The 21,042-nt window shown below is 34.9% G+C and overlaps 1 protein-coding gene across 3 annotated transcripts in view; it reads right to left on the bottom strand.

Moving 5' to 3' along the window:
- Nucleotides 1-2,642: 2,642 nt before the first annotated feature.
- The window catches only part of LOC110024193 (methylcrotonoyl-CoA carboxylase subunit alpha, mitochondrial), a 32,192-nt gene continuing 13,792 nt past the window's right edge, over nt 2,643-21,042 (bottom strand). The window contains exons 9-16 of one of the 3 annotated variants that reach the window (XM_020724009.1): nt 14,941-15,045; nt 14,719-14,840; nt 14,081-14,312; nt 13,830-13,996; nt 13,418-13,534; nt 13,056-13,298; nt 12,877-12,972; nt 2,643-2,826 (exon numbers count right to left, since the gene is read on the bottom strand). In XM_020724009.1, coding sequence (XP_020579668.1) covers nt 2,821-2,826; nt 12,877-12,972; nt 13,056-13,298; nt 13,418-13,534; nt 13,830-13,996; nt 14,081-14,312; nt 14,719-14,840; nt 14,941-15,045 — 1,088 coding nt within the window. In that variant the 3' untranslated portion in view covers nt 2,643-2,820. Of the gene's footprint in view, nt 2,827-12,876; nt 12,973-13,055; nt 13,299-13,417; nt 13,535-13,829; nt 13,997-14,080; nt 14,313-14,718; nt 14,856-14,940; nt 15,046-21,042 lie in introns of all 3 variants that reach the window. The other 2 variants (XM_020724008.1, XM_020724010.1) reach the window with 2 other exon arrangements.

Here is a 21,042-nt window from a genome sequence, read left to right as displayed (position 1 = left end):
GGGTCTGTTTGGAGCACCAGCAGCTTATTGAATAATCTGCTGATAAACTGATTAAAAATAATATGCTGATAGGTTAGGTGCGATGACTATTACAAATTTTTATTTTTTTTTGGAAAAGTCAGACCGCTGCCAGAAAGTTATCACTGCACCTAGATAGGTGCAGTGTGAAAACGTTGTTTTCAGCGTTTTGAAAACGCATAAGCTGTCAAAACGCAGTTTATCCATACAGGTCAGGTGTGTTTTCAAAACGTCACCGCACCAAAAAAGCTATCCCAAACGGACCCTTAACTTCCTGAATCAATTTGAAACTAATTTTTTTATTTAACTATATGACACAAGATTTTAAGAGATGATTGTTCATTTTGAATTTTTGAGAAGAAATAACTTTTTATCTTTTTTATGAGAATTAAAAGTTTTATAATCAAGTTTTTATTTTATATATTCAAGAAGAGAATTCACAAAACTTATAAACAAATGATAAACATTTTAAACTCTTCGTATTACCACCATAGAAAGGGATCTCTGATCCCATTCAAGTGTATTACATTTTGTTTATGCCTTCTTTGTTATTAAAAGTATGAACTTTAAAATATTTGACTAATTATAGTAAAAATATTTCTTATTGAAATAGGTTGTTATTGCTTTTTCTCCTCATTTTTTTCGTGTAGAAAATTATGATTCATGTGTTTCTTTTAGTATTTGTAAGGCTGTTAATTGGCTCTTTGTTCGCGAACAACTCATGTTCGACTCGTTAAGCAGCTCGTATTCGGCTCGTTCGTTAAGCCTAACGAGCCGAACAAGAACAAATTTTTAAGCTCGAAATGTAAAGGAGCCGAACACAAACAAAAGTTTGTTCGCTCGAATTGGCTCGAATACACACACACAGACACACATAATAAATATTCATAAAATGAAATACTATAAATTATAATTAATTATTTTTTAAAAAACCTTTTTTTAGAAAATATATTATTTTAATTTTATTTAAAAAAATTACTTATCATAATATTTTTATATTTTAACGAGCCAATTTCAAGCTAAACAAGAACATGAATAAGTTTTTCCACTGTTCACGAGTTGAACACGAACCGAACACAAACATACTGTTCACAAGACATTTCAAGCACGAACCAATTTCAAACACAAACCAATTTCGCAAGAGCCGAACACGAGCCCAGCCTGTGAGGCTCGGCTTGTTTACAGCCCTAAGTATTTGTGTGTATACAAAATCTTAAGCAACTATAAAATAAACTATCTTTATTACCAGTGGCACAATCAAATTTTGTTCATGATAGTCACTTGTTCTCCTGAAATTTATAACTTCTTTATATAAATAGTAAAATTTAATACACAATCAAATTTTGTTCATGATAGTCACTTGTTCTCCTGAAATTTATAACTTCTTTATATAAATAGTAAAATTTAATACACAATCAAATTTTGTTCATGATAGTCACTTGTTCTCCTGAAATTGTCAATTACTTACAAAAATTAGACATTTGATGATTTTGATCCATCTCAAAAATAATTTTGATTCCACCCCAGATCTCCTCAGGACACAACACAAACATCTAAACATTGAATTGCAACAAATTTTAGTACATTTATATACCATAATGAATCCACATTTTTTAAGATTAAATCTAAGGAATCCTACAAATTGCAGGTCCTACCAAAAATAATATTAATATAAAAACAATTAAAAATTTAAAAAAAAGAACCAACATCCTTTTTTTAAGTACTAAAATATCTAACATAAGAAGTTTGATATTTATATTAATAACATTTCGATGTTATAAGCCCGTAATGAAAACATATTTCATTTTTTAAAAATATTAATAATAACAAAAATAATATTAAAATTCGAATGATATGCATATAGATATCAAAATTAAAGCATATGTGAATAGATGAGAATTGTGTTGTATGTGTTTAAATGCCTCGATATTATAATGATTCATCATTCATTAAACAATGCAATTTTAATTATAAAAGTAAAGTAAACATTTAATTACAAATAAAAAAACTTCCTAAAAATCAAATTCTTCTAAAGTATTTTGTATTGTAAATGATAAATAACTCTTTAAATACCATCAATCATTCAAACAATTTCTAAATCTACATAATTTATTATTTTCATTATGAAAATTTCAATGTCTACTTGATTTCCAAATAGAATGTGATGGCACTTGAAGCACAATAGAGCTAAAAAGCTACTCAAAGAGCCCCTAAATCAATGAAATGATGTTTATCATGTGAGGCATTTCATTATTCATAATAATTAAAGAAAGAGAAGATTTGCATAAACACCATACAATTCTCATGTATTTATAAATTAGAACAAGATTTTGATTTTTATACCTTTGCTTGAAAAGGATGCATTTACCTTTTGAGTTACTAATAGTAATATTTTTGGATGTGATAGGAAACATTTAAGTTTTATAAATATAAAATGTAAATAATAGATGTATATAAATATATGTGAGAATTGTATGGTACGTCTGCAAACGTTGTAATATGTGAAACTATCAAACACATGGAAACCAAAAAAAAAACACAAATTAAAACAGAGAAAATAACTTGCCATAAAACAAACAAATATCACAATTTTATTTTACAGAATACATTAAAAATGTAAAAATACAAATAAACCTCAAAATAAGAAAAATGATGTTTTGGAGAGAATATGCATCAGTTCGATATGGAGCCGCCGGATATGAACTCAGTCCCAGGCTTTCTTTTTAGTTTATTTCATTGTTCCATAGGTAAGAAATGGAGCAAAGAAGCATAAAATATTGCAGCAGATATGTTATTTTGTCGCTAATCCTGATTAATGAGAGAAAAAATTGGTTAAAATAATAAAATATTAGTAAGCTTGGAATAAGATTAGTAATTAAGCAGCTTTTTTTTTTTTTTTTTTGCATTGCCTAAAGCAGTCTTTTTTCCTCCTAATAATATTGGAACCTAACACCTAATAAAAAAATGATAATTATTTTCATGGGATGACTTTGACAGATGCCTTTCACGCCAAGTACATGTACACAGACATATGGTGCACAGTAGAAGAAGACATTTGCCAAAACAAACTTGTTAGGTGACCTCCATTATGCCAACAATGGAGCAACGCTGTCAATCTATTTCAATTATTGACATTTTATATCGAAGACTAGGAGAGACTAATGGGAGACTAATGCAAATAGAGAAAGACCAAAAGCTGCAAGATCAATATGAGAAGAAGGAAAAGGATAAAAGAAGGAACGGCAGATAGTAACAAAAAGAAAAAAAACCAATTGTTTCAAGAGTGGTGAGCGCCACAGTGATCAATATCTGCATTACATATTGTTGCTAAGACGTCGAGCACTTTGCAATGGTTAACCTGTGGGAGGTTAGTCCCTAATCATTTATGCCCTTTTCGACCGACTTGAGGGAGTCAAGGAGTTTTCTTAGAGATGAATTCAGGTCTACATACCAACAACCGATATCAAGGAAAGCGGAAACCCCAATGTCAAATCTTTAGAAGTTAGGACACACACTATGAATTATTCATTGTCATCGCATTCGAGTTGATCAATGTAAACCGCCCCATTGATTTGATGAAAACATAATCTTCCACCTCTATATGAATCTATTCACATGACATGATCATCTATTGTGAAGGCCCAGAAGCTTACGAAGGGCCAACAGTTCAATTGGCATGAGAACTAACCTAACACGTGATTTTATATTTGGCAACTATCGCCTTTGCATTGTAGATCATACAATATTACTTTTATGGCATCTACGTGGCGCTCTTTACTAGTCACAAATGTTTGAAGTACTTTTTCTCCCTAAAGGAGATTGACTTTTACAAAAGAAAGATCCCGCCCAAAAAAAAAAAACTACGATGAAAGATAAATCACACAAAATAATCCGAAAGATAATAAAATTTAAATTCAACAGAAAATTTCAAAGAGAGTTGAATTCAACAAAGAAAATCTTTGAAAACAAACAAATAAATAAATAAAAGAAAACCAAAACAATTACAAAAATGTAATGAGCCAAGTGATGCAGTTTGCAAAAAAAAAAAAAGAAAAACCAAGAAAATAACAAACAAGAAAGAACAATCTCCCAGATAAAGTTCAACTACAAGAAAAATCACCAAATTCATTTCGCAAGAAATCGAAATAAATGGGAAGGTAAGGAGATATTAATTAAAAGGAATACCGTGTCCTCTATAAGAAGAAAGCCATCAATCTTTATCTAACACATTGCAAACATAAAAACAATGCAAAATCAATTCATTTTATTATTTCATTCCATCACTATTGTATTTATTGAGGTATGTAGAAAGGTGAAAAAAATCATATTCACTTATTTCTCAATAATCAAATTACAACTCTTCTCCTTAAATAATAAGGAACGACTAGGACAAACTTAATCACAATCATTAAAACTTACCATAGATAAACTAACTCAAGATGGAAAAAAATATGCAACAACAAAAAAGAATAACACTAAAACATGAAACTCAAAATTCCACTCCCTCTCAAGTTGGGCATAGATGTTGAAAATGCCCAGCTTGGTATTCAAATCAGTGAAGTTGTGAAAACATTAGCGACTTGAAGATAAGTTGTAACGTAGACTAAGTGAACAATGCCTCCATTGACATTTTCAGAGATAAAATGTCTATCAATCTCAATGAACTTGATCCTGTCATTATGTGCGAGATTCTTTGCAATACTAATGACGGTTTGACTATCACATAACATCTTTATGGTATTGATCATGAAGTATCTCAGCTCACTTAGTAACCTTAGATCCACATTCATGTACAAATTCCCAAATCAAGTGTCTGCTAGGCTGTTACTCAAATTTTGCACTACTTCTAGAGACCGTTGCTTGTTTTTTGCTCTTCCAGGTGACAAAATTTTCCCAGCATAGGAATAATACCCAGAAGTGGACCTTCTATCTACCAGCTCTCCTGCCCAACTAGCAACAACATAAATTTCTACCTCCCTGTTGTTTGATTTCTTAAACACTAAATTTCTGTTAGGGGTTTTTTGAAGAAATCTCAATATTCTGTAAATCATCTACAAATGTCATTCATTCAAACTATTCATAGGATGACTTGCAATAATCACAAAGTAATCAATATCAGATCTAATGTGCGATAGGTGGATAAACTTACCTGTCAATAGCTGGTATTTACCTTTTCTACTGCTCTCTTTTCTCCCACTTAATATAATTTTTTTTGTTGAAATTCATATGAGTCTCAATGGGTTTGATTGGGAGACGGCAAGGTTTATGGATGGCTTGACGCCGGGTATATGACGGGGTTGCCGGAGGGAGTGTAGTCGCAGAAAAGTAAGGGGGGTGGAGCAAAGAAGAGAGGGTGAAGTGGCGTTGCCGCGTTGCCATGGGAGTGTAACTGCGGCTATGGGATTTACCGGAGCAGCAGCACCATCGGGAGTGAAGGAGCAACCGGAGCAGCGGGAGGTGTTTGTTTGCCTCGGGTTTCGCGTGGATAAGGGAGATACGGCAGAGGAAAGGAGCGGGAGTTGTTTTCGGGCTCCAATTTTATGCGGATGAGGGAGATAGGAAGGATATCGAGTGGGTTCTAGTGTCAAAAGAAAGGTGCATGAAAAAGGAGAAAACATTTAGTCCTGTGTGTCCGGATGTAGATTAACGTTCGGACTCCAATAGCATTATGACACATGTTCTTTTAGTTTGACCCACTTAGCTGATAAAAAAAGATTATATTTGGCAGTAAGTTGAACCTGGCCCGAAACGAGCCCAAAATTTGGAAAAAAAAATTAACATATTCAAAAACCTATGCCACCACTTCTATTGTTTTTCTTTATGTTTTAGGGTTTTCCGTATAAGGTTTGTCAATACCGCTCTATGAGTTTCCAAACTAGCTTAGGATTTTCGAACGAGAGTTGCGAAGCTTAGCATTTAGCACAACAATCATTAAGGTAATTTGTTTGATCTTTACTAAAGGGATTTCAAACAAGCTTTCAAATTTCTGTTGAACTTATGAAGTTGTTTATTAGACAACGTTTAGGGTTTTCTAGCAAAGCGAAACAAGCAAACCGAAATAAATGAACTCAAAAACTAAGGCAGCTCCAAGGTTGATACGGAAAAAAATACAAGGTTTATAGATGATTGCAATTATTGCTTATGTTTAATTTTTTACTATTTTATTCAATTCCTCTTGGCATAAGAAATGGATGTACAAATGGGTGGATTACATTATCATTCAAGTTTAAACCATACTTAATCATGCTTTATTGTTGGGGCAATCAATTTTACCTCATTTGTTCAATGTATTGCTTCATATATCATATTTGAATCATATATAATCATGAATTATTATTGGAAAACAGTATATTTGATTTGATAAGCTTCACTTGTTCAGTTTGTGAGAAAAACGACAATATATCCATATGTGTCATCGCTATACCAAACCATTATACCACAAATTTTCCAAAATATGATAGAACTTTCATAACAAAAAATTTCAAACTACTAATGTGCATAATATCATAATTTATTGCTTCTCATATCAACCGAGCAGAAGATAAGATTCATTTATGAGAAAAAAATAAAATATAGTTATATAAACCACCACTATGCCACAGTTTTTCTAAAACATGGTGATACTGAAACTAGTTCAAAACAGTGGAAATGATAAACAAATGGATTTGGGTTATAACACAACTTAAAATGGACATACGACACAACAACAACAACCTTTGCTAGGGCTAGACGAGGAGATCTGAGAGCAGTGGTTATGTCAACGAAGCGGCAAGGGGAAGTGAAAGGGGAAGGATTCGTGGTTGTACGATAGGTTGTGAAGGGGATCTAGTAGACAGTTTGAGGGATGGAGGAGTGGGATGGTAAGGAAGGTTGTTGGTTAAGGGTGGCTAGAAGTACGGTGATGGCTGGATAGGTGGACAGCAAGAACCGCGGCAAGTAAAGAGGCAGCAGATGTTGGTTGGCAGCCGAATGGGTTGGACAGCAAGCACTGTTGCAAGGAAAGGGGGTGGCAGGCCAGCAGGAAGGAGTAGAGGTGGTTGGCGGCTTAGGGAGGGGAAAGAGAAGGGGTATGGAGGAGAATAGAAGAGGATACAACACCACCTTGGAGCAAGAAATAGCAGAAACACCAGTCGTCGTCAAATACAACCCTGGCAAGGGAGAATACTCAAGAGAGAATCTGAAACAACAATCAAAATAAAACATACCCCTAATTCTCTCAAACAATAAAAGGACTCCAAACAAGTGGGAAACATAAAGGAAAAGGGGGAAGGGGTTGGCAGCATTGCCACCCCTTTTAATCATTGCTCAATCCAATAGGGAGCTGGACCCGCAACCTCTGAGTCAGTTTTGTCGGTCCATCTGCCAGCTAGTACAGTCGGCTGGCCTCCTCAGCATCATGTCAATCTCTCGGGATTGTTGGAGTTTCAAATTTATTCATCGAAGCTTCTAATTCCTTGTTTGCAATCCTAGCAGCACCTGGATATCGCCTTCCAAGACACCTAAGGGTCTTCCCCAAATTATGAGCAAGCATCCAAATCGATCCACTCTTCTGGGAGTCTACAACTTAACTGAACTGAGTTTGTGTGTCTCGCCGCTGTTGTTGAATACACCCAGAGTCATCCTCAATCGACTTAACCAGATCTAAAGCAGGGGTAACCTGAATCTTCCTGCCTGGTGATGGCAGTGACAGTAAGGTATCAACTGTGACATCCTGAAATGTCCTCTGTCGTACTTGCCCCGTGTCTAGAGTTGGTCTCTCAGTCTGATCATCCCTCGCCATCAACAAAACTAATCACAATAATGTTGCTATGTTAGTAAGGGCATCAATGCTCTCGAGGTCCACCGAAGTAAGATGACGTGCTTCCCATCCTTGGTGAAAGAATATGAGTTGATAAATCTATTGTGTTGAGTTCTCCTGTCAAATTATCATGGTCTCCCCAAAAAAAAGTAACAAACATCCATCAGGGCCACATCACACAACACCCGATCTTGTAGCTGGCTCCCGATCTACTCCATTAGGCATCTCCCGCGATGTTGACGTTTTTCTACTTCATCCACATCAAAGAATATGATTGGAAGTGCCTGAGTCACTAGACCCATCTTTTCCACCATCTGCATAGATGTCACATTCTTACTGTCCCTCATTGATAATGAGACTGCATCCCTTTTCTTTCACCGTACAATAGGTATAGAAGATATTATGACGAAGCCATTGTGGATCCCTCGTATCCTCAGCCTATAACATTCATTAAATCTCATCTGGAGGCAGACGATACATCTTAACCTATTCCTCAACTTCCTCCTCATCGCTAACCTCTTTAGCGGCTTTCTACTCAAAAAAAGATACGACCCAGCTCGTCGGGCAGCTGGAGGCAATGTGCCCAAATTTGTGGCATTTGAAACATTTTCTAGGACTATAGCAGGCGTGCTACTCTTCTCATGCTTTTTTTCAGTGGGGGCGGCTTTATCCTTATCTGAATCAGCTTTCTCACCTCCCTAAGGTGTGCTCTTGTTGGTGTCTCCAACTAGAGGGATTATTGCGTGCGGACGAAGCACGCATCTCGCGTGCGCCGTCCAATGAAATTTTAAAAAAATATTTTAAAAGTGGGCCCACTGACATACACTTTTTGGTAAATGAGAAGTTTTTATTGGCCCACCGCACGCATCTCTGCGTGCGTTGGACGGATGCAATAATTTTACCTCCAATTGTGGGTGGCTGTCTGACTGGTGATGGTAATGTCTAGAAAACTCCCAAAGAGGAATACGGCTGCAGCTGCACCACGTTGCAAATAACAAGCTTCAAGCCCCCCAAATAACGAGCTATGATATGCTTCTTTGGCTTGACCAAATCACATCGCATATATAACTGATCAAACTGCGTTGTAAACTCATCTACTGAAAGATCCCCAACGGTAATGGGGTGGTAGGTATTTAATCAGCATCGCTTTCTTCACTTTCTGCCAATTGGTAATATTATCGTTGTGTTCACTTTTTCTGTCTGTTCAAGTTCTCTCACCACAAAGAGACACTCTTCTTCAACTTGATAGCATCAAAGTTGACCTACTAATCCTCTGGCACATCCTTATACTCGAAGATATGTTTAATAGATTGCAACAAATCAATAAAGTCTTCTAGATCCATACCTCCATCAACCTCTAGCAGGTCCACTTCAATTTCGATGTCTTTGTGCCCTCCAAATGATATCTCAACTTTGAAATTCTATCTATGGAGATTCAGATACCCCTCTCTAGCCCTCCTCAAGTACTAGATTCCAAAACGCTTTGATTTATTTTCTTCATTGTAGTAATTCTACCTATGAAAGTGATTCATATCTTCCTCTTTTTCTTCCCTTTGACTCTTCAAATCTCGGTCGAAGGTAACCTTCCCTGGGTTATCTCATAAATCTCAACAAGCCTTTGTTGAAGACAATGGAGCTCTCGCCATATCTTTTCCTATGTATGCTCAGGCATATATCTCATTGGTGGCATGGTTAGGGTTTGGGATTTGTGGAAGTGGAAAGGTTATTTCGTATGACAAAGAAATTTTTTTGGGTTATGATGGATGCTATGAAACTCTAGAATAAGACTAGGATTAGACTATCTCTGATACCAAATGATACCAGAACTAGTTTAAAACAACGAAAACGATAAGCAAATTTTATTCAACAAATGGATTTGGGTTACAACACAGCTCAAAAAGGAAATACAACACAATAACAACCTCTAACTAGGGTCGGACGAGAGGATCTGAGGGCAGTGATGGCATCGGCGAAGCGGCAAGGGGAAGGGGAAGTGTTGGTGGTTATACGGTAGATTGGGAAGGGATTTAGCAGGCAATTCGAGGGCTGGAGGAGTGACGCGGCAAGGAAGGCTTCCGGTAAGGGTCGGCTGAAAGCAGGGTGATGGCTAGATAGGCGGACACCACGAACTGCTATAGGTAAAGAGGCGACAAATGTTGATTGGCGGTTGCATGGGTTGGACAACAAGCACAGTTGCAAGGAAAGGGGCGGTAGGCCAACAGGAAGGAATATGGGTAGTCGGCAGCTAAGGGAGGGGAAGGAGAAGGGCTAGGGAGAAGAATATGAGAGGACACAACACCACCTCAGAGCAAGATACAGCTGAAGCACCACCTATTGTCGGATAAAGCTCTAGCAAGAGAGAAGGGGAATTTGAAACAACAATGAAAACAAAAAATAACCCTAATTCTCTCAAATAGCAAATAAAATGAGTCCAAACATGTGGAAGACATAAAAGGAAAGGGAGAAAGGGCTGGAGGTAGTGTAACCCCTTCTAATTGTACCTCGATCAAGTAGGGAGCTAAACCAACAATCATTGGGCCGATTCTACCGGTCCATCTGCCAGCCGGTTTAGCGAACTGGCCTCCTAAACCCCGCATCACATGGCCTAAACCCCGCATCACATGGTAAAACTTCTAGAACATAATTTTCCAAAAAAGAAAAATGCATAACATTATAATCTATTATTTCTCACACCAGAAGAGCAGAAAATGGAATTCATCTGTGAGGAGAAACACAATATATCTATCTATACCACTATTTTGCCATCATTACACCACTATGTTTTTAAAACAAGGTAAAACTTTTAGAATAGAAATTTTCGGACTAATAAGGTGCATGACATCATAATCTATTGTTTCTCACATCAGATGAGCAGAAGATGTGGTTCATTTTTAAGAAAAAAATATAATATATCCATCTATACCACCACTATATCTCCATTTTTTTACGACATAGTGAAACTTTTAGAACAAAAATTTTCCAATTAATAAGGTGGATTAAATCATTATCTATTATTTATCACATCAAGAGAGCAAAAAATACAATTAAAGCGTGAAAAAACACAATATATCAATCTGCACCACCATTTTTTAAAAAATTTTCTAAAACATGATAAAATTTTTAGAACAAAATATTTCAAGCAAAAAAGGAACTACGCACATTTACCTATTAAGTTTTTATTATATGGAATACTAGGCAGCTATTTTAATTCCCTTCCTTGAATACACCCATAATTGACAACTCATAAGTTGCATCTTTTAAATTTTTATGCTTACCTGTCAAATTACCTTTGTAGATTATATTTGCATATTTGTTCACTTATGATTACATCAGGGATCGGTTTTAAGCCCATATCTTTTTGCTTTAGTTATGGACGCTCTTACTGGACATTTACAGGAGAATGTACCCTAGTGTATGTTTTTTGCTGATGATAACCTTTTCATGGATAAGACGAGAGAGAAAGCTCAGGAAAACTTGAATTATGGAGGTCTATATTGGAGTCTAAAGGTCTTCGTTTTAGTAGAACTAAAACCGAATAGAGGGAATGTATTTTTAGCAGTAGTAGTTCTAGTGACAGAATTGTAATGGGTGATCAAATTATTAAAAGGTGTGAACACCTTAGATATCTTGGGTCTATTGTTCAAAGTGATGGTGATATAGATGAGGATTTTATTAGTAGAATTCAAGTTGGTTGATTGAAGTGGAGGAATACTTCGGGTATTGTGTGATAGAAAAGTATCGTTTAGACTAAAAGGAAAATCTTATAAGATGGTGGTGAGACATGCAATGCTCTATGGCGCCGAAAGCTGGCCTTTAAAAGAGAAGCATAAAATAAGTTAAGTGTTGCCGAGATGAGAATGATTAGGTGGATGAGTGGCTTTTCACTTAGAGACAATGCGAAATGAATATATCCATGATAGGATTGGTGTAGTTCTAGTGACGAACAAAATTAGAGAGAGTCATCTTAGATGGTTTCGTCACATTAAACGTTGATGACCATCTGATGATCTGATTTCTGATTAGAAGAATAGATGTTTTAGATTCGACTTATGTTAGAAAGGCAGAAGTAGACCTAGAAAAACTTGGGCATGTTGTATAAAAAATTATCTAAATTTATTAGAATTAAAGGAAAATATGACACTCAATAGGACGCAATGGAGAAAAATGATTTATGTAGCCGACCCCCCTTAGTGGGATAAATGTTTGTTGTTGTTGTTGTTATTGTTGTTGTATCTGATAACTCATGAGTAAGAAACCAACATGAACTTCAAAATAAATGAAAGCATGTAATCAATGACATGAAATGCATATCTTAGCTTGAATACTCAAAAGTGGGATAATGGATCCAAATGGAAATAATATCCTTGATTAGTAGACAGTAGTTGTAGAAGACACTAACTTTCTAAAAGCCTTAGGTAACAACTAGGGCACCAAGTCCCTCATGGCTAACCGATCATTTCCATCCACTCACCACTACCGCAAGCAAACGGATTTTAGTCAACCAAGTAGCTTGAGCAAGCAAAGTTGTGGGGGTTCTAACAATCCATATCTTTAAATCTTTAAATAGTTACAAAAGCCAAAGTAAGATACTGTCATATCATAAAATAAACAAACCATCTAGAGCTACCAGAAATAACCAACATTCCCAACAGGCAAAACTATGCATGCATGATAAAAGAAATACAAATTACACCATGATCCTATTAATGCAGGGCCTCGAGAAGTTGATGCTTGCAACCGTACACTACATTTTAAAAGTGTTATTTCCGAAAAGCTCAAATCAATAATTTAATATACATCGCCATGGCGGTGAGCCTCTTTTATCAAGTATGGATTCCTTGCTTTTTTAATGAATGGTCTCAAGGTCAAAATGATGTCAACCTTCCCATCACTCCTAGAACACCCTCGAAGATGCCCATTCAAAATGACAGACCATCATCATCATCATCATCATCATTATTATTATATTTTATTGATTTCTATGTTTAATGAATACACACATCATAAGATTTGCAATTGCGTGAGGAAATACACATATGGTAATTGAAAGAGCAACATACCTTGACAGTAAAGAGAATACTAGTGTCAAAGACTTGTTGGCCGGATGCAATATGAAGCCCCTCAATATAACCGGCACGAGGAGACTTGACAACATGCTGAAACAACCAACAAGATTAGTTTATGCAGAATAAGTTCATCAAGAAGACACTCGGGAGTATGAAACTAAGGTCCAGCCCACCTCCATTTTCATGGCCTCAAGAACTAGAACAGGTTGTCCTTCTTCAACCTTTGCCCCATTGTCTAGCAAAACCTTGACCACTAAACCAGCCATAGGTGCCAACACACTCCCTTTAGGATGTGGAGCCGTCTGAAAACTAGGTTTATGATCACTCACGTCATTATTAGAATGATCAAGGCTCGCAGGTTCTCGGTAATGATGGTGATGTTGCCCGTGCCATATATGTATGTGTTTGCAATTATCCTGATGGAAAAGGAGAATTGCCTCTAGCTCTAATATTACGATGGTTTTTTAGTGCAGAATATATCAAACTGAATTGCTAGAATTAATATATAAAAAATGTACTGCTCTGAGAAACTGACCTTAAAGTACCTTGCCAAAGTAATATGGTTGCTCAGTCCATCAGTTTCAACAATGAACTTGCACTCACCCAAATGAACGACTTTGATGTCCATGACAGGGGAATCATCACCTTCAAACTGCCCATGACATAGCTTTGAGATTAAGAAATTCAGCATATGTATAAAGAACCCGTACATAAATAGGTGAAAAAAGGCATAAAAGTATGAGATCTCAAAAATTGATTTAAGGGTGATAGAAAGAGTAGACGCATAGGAATGAAATAAAGGCATAAGTTACACGGGAAAGAAGGCTTAAATGCATAAATTATGATCATATAAGTTCACATCAAAGATGATTGGATTACTATGAGTATTGATCTGCTAACACTGTTATTTAACAGTATCAGTTCAAATTCAAGCGCATACTTAGTACCTCAACTAAATATCTTCCTTTCGATACACAGTTGATGACCAGTTTCAAGGGTTCTAGGCATTTTCCATCAAGTTCATTGTCCCACTCAAGTTCTATCAAACGCTTGGCAGAGTGATGCATTCGAAAAGGTGGATTAGAATACCACAAAGAAAACAAATTGTCCCCACCTGCAAATGTTAATTTACTTCAGATTCTAACACAACAATAACTGAAAAATACTAGAAAACAAGGTTGACAAAAATATAGCCAACCAGGAAACTTTTCCTTGTAGGTATTATGGTCCTTTTCACAGATGCATGCTGCAACAAATGCTGCACCAAGTTTGGAGGAAGCAGATGTCCCGGCTGCTATATCAACTCCTGAATCAATGAAAAGATCCTCTTTGAAATGCTCAATGAAATGTGTTTCAACTAAGCCCTTCTCAAAAGCCCAATGGTTTGCGAGTTTGTACAGAAAACCTATATTAGTCGGCAAACCTGCAACCTACATTCATACAAGAGCAAATGCAATGTAAACATTACTGCCTTCCCAAGTCAAACCATAGAAAAGAGGCAAAAGGGCAATTGCAACTCCAAAGTCTACCATTGGATGATTGTCCAGAATCAGCAAATCAAAATTCCAAATATGTAGTTTACCTCTCTATCAAATGATTTTAGATAGTGTTAAAGGAGGCTTGCATTGAAAGGTTTTAAGAAAAAAAGTTAGAAGTTTTAAAAAGTAGAAAAATGAATAAGATCTACATATAACAAAAAAGGAAATAAGGGTTACAATTAATATTATACCAAGATTACATGTATGATAAGAAAATGATGCAACCTAAACCCGAGGAAGAAATGCAATAAGTATTATGTTTTCAGCACTACATAACAAACTCGAAATTATGACAAACCTGAAAGTTTAGCAAGCAGTCCTTCAGTTTGACTAACGCAGCTTGTCGATTTTCTCCCCACACTACAAGCTTAGCTATCATAGGGTCGTAGTGCATGCTAACCGTGTCTCCCTCCTTCACTCCTGTTTCAACTCGCACTAGTTCCAATATGTATTTAGCACGCAGCAATTTGGATGCATAAATTTATAGCTTAATTAATAATCCACGACTTAGGAGCATTACCTGTTGGAGAAATGGAGACTGGATGGTAGTAATGGAGTGAACCAGTTGCAGGGAGGAAGCCCCTATAAACGTTTTCTGCATATATTCTAGCCTCAAAGGCATGCCCTATCGCCAAAAACATAAAACAAATCAAGTTAAATTACATGCTCAAAAAATCAATTAATAGCACAAATAAACTCGACCTGCACGAGTTACAATCATAGATAATATTTGAGAAAATTATTTTACTAGAAGAAAGCTGAAGCAACTAGTACATGCACAAGAAAAATACAAAGAATGTACAACGTCAAACTTAGAAAAAGAGTAAATCAACCGAAACATATGATGTATTATGTTGGATAAATCTGCTACAAAAATCTTATGTTAAGAAATGCATGCAAAAATATCATTCCACTGTTTATAGCCACTCAATGAATTTATCTGGACCCAAATCTGGCAAGTAAATCTTCACTCCAAAATCATGTCATCTCCTTTGATATTCAACGCAAAACTACCAGGGTATTGACTCTTCATCATTTAAAAGATCCTGATATAATAAACTAACTTTATCCTCTCGATTCGGTGAGTCGCCATTTTGGTTGTGGATCTCCTTTTACATGTCTTCCATCATAAGCTATTAGACACTCCTTTACAAGTGTCCCTTTGGTAGAAATGTGTCATTTTCTCTCAACAAAAGGTTTCGGGGGATGTAGGATTGTGGGTCAAAGATTGGCCAAGGGCTTAGATTTTAGTAGGTAGTAGAAGTTGGGGTAAATTTTTTGTGGAGGTAAGAATGTTATATTTTGAAAATTTTGGGTTAGGACAAGGAATTGTGGTAAGAATGGTTAGGATATTGAGTTGGTGGGAGATTTAGATTATTTGGATTTTAGGTTTAAACGAAGGAAAAACAAATCCCTAAAAATTTAGAATTTGTCAGAGTCTAGTATCAAATGACACCAAACTGGGGCAACTAGTCTGCGTGAGAATGTTAGAAAATGGGTTAGAAGGGTTGTAGGATGAGGAATGGAAGTAAAAACGAGCAAATCAAACATCAGAACAACTGTTTGGCGACTATCCGACCAAAAAATAGCATGGAGAGTCAGCGAAGGAAAGACGACACGGAGGTTCAATCACTTGTTTTCTTCAAGATACATAGTCACCACTTCAAAAAAATATATATGTCTCAACTCTCTAAATATGAGAAAACAGGGAGAGAAGTCTACAAATAATATAAACAAAGCAATAATTTGTCCAACTAATCCAAAACAAAATCAATATACAATCTCAAAGTAAATTAACCTTAATACTAATTAAAATAATAGTAAATAGGGGTCCATTGCCCAACAGTAGTTAAATAAATAGAAAAAGTCGAGTTGTTTAGGACATCACGAGACAGAGCCATTCGTTCCAATCCACAATTGCAGATACCGTGGAACGCAATATCGTAGTAGCTCCCGCATCATCCAACCAGCACTCAATCAAGGTCAAAACTAAAATAGAATCAATAAAGATATTAATAGACGTATCTTTGTATGCCTCAAATACCCCTTTCTATAAAAACAGTCATTTCAAATTCACAAAGAAAAATAAGATGACTCATCCAACTTTTTAAATTTTATTTATTTTTATTTTATTTTCATTCATCTTAACTTGAACATAAAAGCCACAAAAAATTTTGTAGTTAAAACCTTAGCTTAGCCTCATGCACTTAAATAAAATCCTAGGAACAAAATATAGGGATTTTGTAAGAATTACAATTGGAGTTGAACGATGAATGACAATAATGATGCACATAGACCAGTGTGCATGAGATCAAAATTAGGATCGAAATTGTGATTACAAGAATAGCGAGCACAAAATGAGACATAAGATCACGAAAGTGATGTGCAATCACATAAGTTGCCTCATAATTTTATAAACTTGAAAAACTATTTTATAGCTTATGATAAGGTCTGATATTCTTTTGTTAAGATTTTGAATCAACAAATTTATAAGACAAGCACAAAAATCAAATTTGGTGGAATAAAAATAAATTATATCTTTGCATATTAAATATTAATAAAGTTTAAAAACTTGTTAGAAAATTTGTTAGTTTTGATAGCTTCAACTCAAAATTGGATTTAAAATCACCTTAAAACTGCTAAATAAGGAGAAAATATATGCAATGACGGTTGTTTTGTATCCTTGATATGCGTACCTGAGAGTAAGGAGCTCAATTGGTGAGTTTTTAAGAGCTTCGAAAAAGCTGTGGTTTTGGTGCGAAGAGAATTCTCCAGAAATGTTGTGCAAGCACTTGGAAATGGGTAATTAAAGAAAAGAAAAAGTGATAAACAATGAGAAAAATATAAAACAAAAGGCTATTCTTTGGCATAGATAACTATCCTAGCACAATGCAAGCATGATAAAGCCAAAAATGATGAAATGATTATAAATATATCAAGTGTTGTGAAAATGATTGCAATAAAACGAAAATTGGAACAAGAAATTCACAAACAGAGAAACAACAGGCACACACAAATCTACTTCTTCGGCACTTTGGCTCACGGTTAGAAGGAATTGCAAGGTACGGTTTTTCCCAAGTCTTCTTTGGTGTTGGCTCACATACAAAGGAAAAAGGAATCGCAGCTTTCGAAGCTCCCCTGGTCTTCTTCTTGACTGTAGCTCTCAGGCAGAGGAGAGAGAAGGAGAGGAGATAGAGAGAAAGAGAAAAAAAGTTTCTTGTAATTATTGAGGGGACGACGATGTGTAATCGTCGAGTAATAAAATCCATTGCAATTCTGTAAACGTAGACAAGTCGTCGAACCACGTAAATCTGTGTGTCTGTTGTTTCTCTGTTTGTGAATTTATCGTTCCAATCTTCATTTTATTGTCGTCGTTTTTTATAACATCAAGGAATGTGCATATTCGAGGTGTCATTAAACGGAGAGTTTTTGTTAATATTTAAATCTACTTTTATTCTCTCTCAAAAAAAAATTTCCATGACTTAGGAGAAGATTTGGATTTTTTTGTGAGATTGGTTGTATTTGATTTTGGGCAAAGTATGTTTTCTTGAGCCACGTTTATTTTAGCAGGCGTTGCTTCTCTAAAATAGATTGGATCATTTCTCCTCTACTATAGACAACAGATGTGAACCCAGTTTTGTCTTTGAATCACACCCAAGAAATAAAGTGTAAGAGAAGGAGAGAAAAGCAATAGAGAAGAGAGAAGGGAGAGAATGGAGAAAGAGCGGAAAAAGTGTCGTATTAACTCTTCAAATAGTTGTCCTTCGGTGGAGGAAGAAATCCCCTTTTTCATTCACTCTTTTTCGTTTATATAGAAAAATTTTATTATAAAATTTACAAAAGTAATGATAACACTTAGATCTCTAGGGATTTCTGGCCATTTTATTTTGTCTTATTTTGGGTAGACATAAAATATGCTCTTTGAAGCGTTATCCTCTGTTGGCACCGCATTTTGTATTCTATACTTCGAGTGGTCACATCTCTGTTAGGCTGAGTAGCGAGGGTCAAGTGACAATGTGGAGTGATGAGGGTCGAAAGGCGAGTGCAGAGTTCAGTAGGGTTGAGTTATGAAGACCGAGTGACGAGTACCGAGAGAAAAGGGTCGAGAGGGGAGGCCCAAGCGATGAGGGCCAAGTTCAACAGATTCTCTGAAATAGATTGGATCATTTCTCCTCTACTATAGACAACAGATGAAGTCCAAGCAACTCATAGACGAGTGATGAGGGTCAAACGACAAGGGCTGACCGACGAAGACCGAGTGGCAAGGGTTGAGTTCAGCAAGTTCTCAAGATAATCTCAACGCCTTAAACTGCGAAAGAGAATTTTTGCCATACATTAGACTTGCTCTTAAATTAAACCACATATATTAGTGTCTTTTCATGATATTTGATCTCTTTATTACTACATAAGTTTATGGTATTTGCTTCGAGTTGGTATATCCTCATAAAACATGAAGAGTTCTTTTTGCCCATAACATCAACTAATTTTAACAATGTCATTGTCGGGTCTCAAGCTCCAAATGCAAAAAGTGGATGGTTCCGTTAGACAGCCGACAGCCAGCGTAAAATTTGTCGAAAAATCATGACATGAAACATTTTGATCATTGTGTAAACGCCAGTGCGTACCCTAGAAGCAACGCACTGTATGGCCAGAATACAGTGAAAAGTGTGCAAGGGCCACTACATCGGCGTCAAAATGTAGTGTCAAATAAACAAAAGATTCTCACATTACGGACGGATGTGGATAAAAAGTTAGTCTATGAAACTAATACTAAGATAGAGTCCTCGAATATACGTACTTTCATAAGTAAATTAATGGAATTAGTTGATATTATGATTCATAGAAAGATAAATACCTTATGTATTCAAGAAACTAAATGGGTTGGAGAAAAGGCTAAAGAAATTGATAACTTAGATTTTAAACTTTAGTATTGAGGTAAGAGCCGCACTATAAATGGCGTAGGTGTAATTATATATAAGAATTTGAAAGAATATGTTGTAAAAATTAATAGAATTGAAGATAAAATTGTAACCCTTAAAATTGTTGTTGATACTAAGATTTTCAATATTATAAGTGTTTATGCTCTTCAAGTAGGCTTAGATATAAGTTCTAAGTAAATTTTCTGGAATGGCCTAGAAGAATTAATACAAATGATACCACTTGAAAAAGGATATTTTTATTGAAAGAGATTTAAATGAACATATCAGTATAATGGTAAATGATTTTAGAAATGTTAATGGTGGCTACAGTTTTAGAGAGATTAATGAAGAATGTAAAATTATATTAGATTTTATATTAGTATATAATTTTGTTATTGTCAATATTTATTCAAGAAAAGAGATGAGCATATTATTACTTATAAGAATAGATCTAATAAAACAAAAATTGATTATTTTCTTATCAGAAGAAGAGATCGTCGAGAGTGTAAAGATTGTAAGATCATTTCAAGTGAGAATTTAAGTACACAACTTTAATTATTAATTCTGAATTTTAAGATGAAGAGTTGTAAAATAAAAAATACTAGGAATCATTGTCATAGCATTAGATAGCAGCACTTAAAAAACAAAAAAATATTTTTATGAGTAAACATCAAAATTTCAAGATTTGGGATGTGCATGAAGAAGCAGACTTTATGTGAGATAAGTAACAAACACTATTAAACAAGTGGCAAAAAATGTATTTGGAGAATCAAAAAAAAAATTATATAAATAAAAATAGTTGGTCATAGAAAATATAAAATGACAAGTAGAGAGTTTAAGAGATAAAAAATAAAATATAAGATTTATGTTATAAAAATTAGTTTAAATGTAAAAGCTTAGAGAACTGTGAAAAATATAAAATGACAGGTATGGAGTCTAAGAGAACAACCTGTGACGCTTAAAACTCTACTTTTAGTGATCTATATAATAATTAGATACTAAAGAGAGTAAAAAAATATATGTAGAAACTAGCCAAAAAGGAGAAAATAAAAGTAAAGATTCAACTCAAGTAAAATGTATTTAAGATGAAAATCAAAAAGTGTTTTTCTTAGAAAAATATATTCAACGTAGGTGGCTAAAATATTTTGATAAACTTTGCAGTAAGTTTCTGAAATGCAATTGACCTTAATGATCTTAATATGATTAATAATAATAAAATATTTTATTTTTACTATCGCATTAGTAGAAAAGAAGTTGAGGAGGCTTTAAGGAAAACCAATAGCAGAAAGTTTGTAGAACTTGATGATATCCCAATGGAAGTTTGAAAACATTTAGGAGACTTTAGAGTTTCTTAGCTTACTAAAAACTTTAATATTATTTTAAACACTAAAAATATGTTTGAGTGTAGGAAAAGTATTTTGGTCCCCATTTTTAATAATAAAAGGGATGCACAAGAGAGTGCAAATTATAGAAGAATTAAGTTGATGTGTCATACTTTAAAATTAAGGGAGAGGGTGATTAAACATAGGTTAAGATGTATTACAAAGATTTCTAATAATCAATTTAGATTTATGTCGAGTAGGTCTACTATGGAAGTTATACATTTATTGAGTGGTTTAATAGAGAAGTACAGAGAGAATAAAGAGGATATACATATGATTTTTATTGATTTAGAAAAACTTACGATAAGGTTCCTAGAGATA

This window comes from Phalaenopsis equestris, unplaced genomic scaffold (genome assembly GCF_001263595.1).
Source record: "Phalaenopsis equestris unplaced genomic scaffold, ASM126359v1 Scaffold000251, whole genome shotgun sequence".
NCBI classification, from domain to species: domain Eukaryota; kingdom Viridiplantae; phylum Streptophyta; class Magnoliopsida; order Asparagales; family Orchidaceae; genus Phalaenopsis; species Phalaenopsis equestris.
The sequence above is the reverse complement of the archived record's forward strand: the minus strand, read 5'-3'. Positions and strand labels throughout refer to the sequence as shown.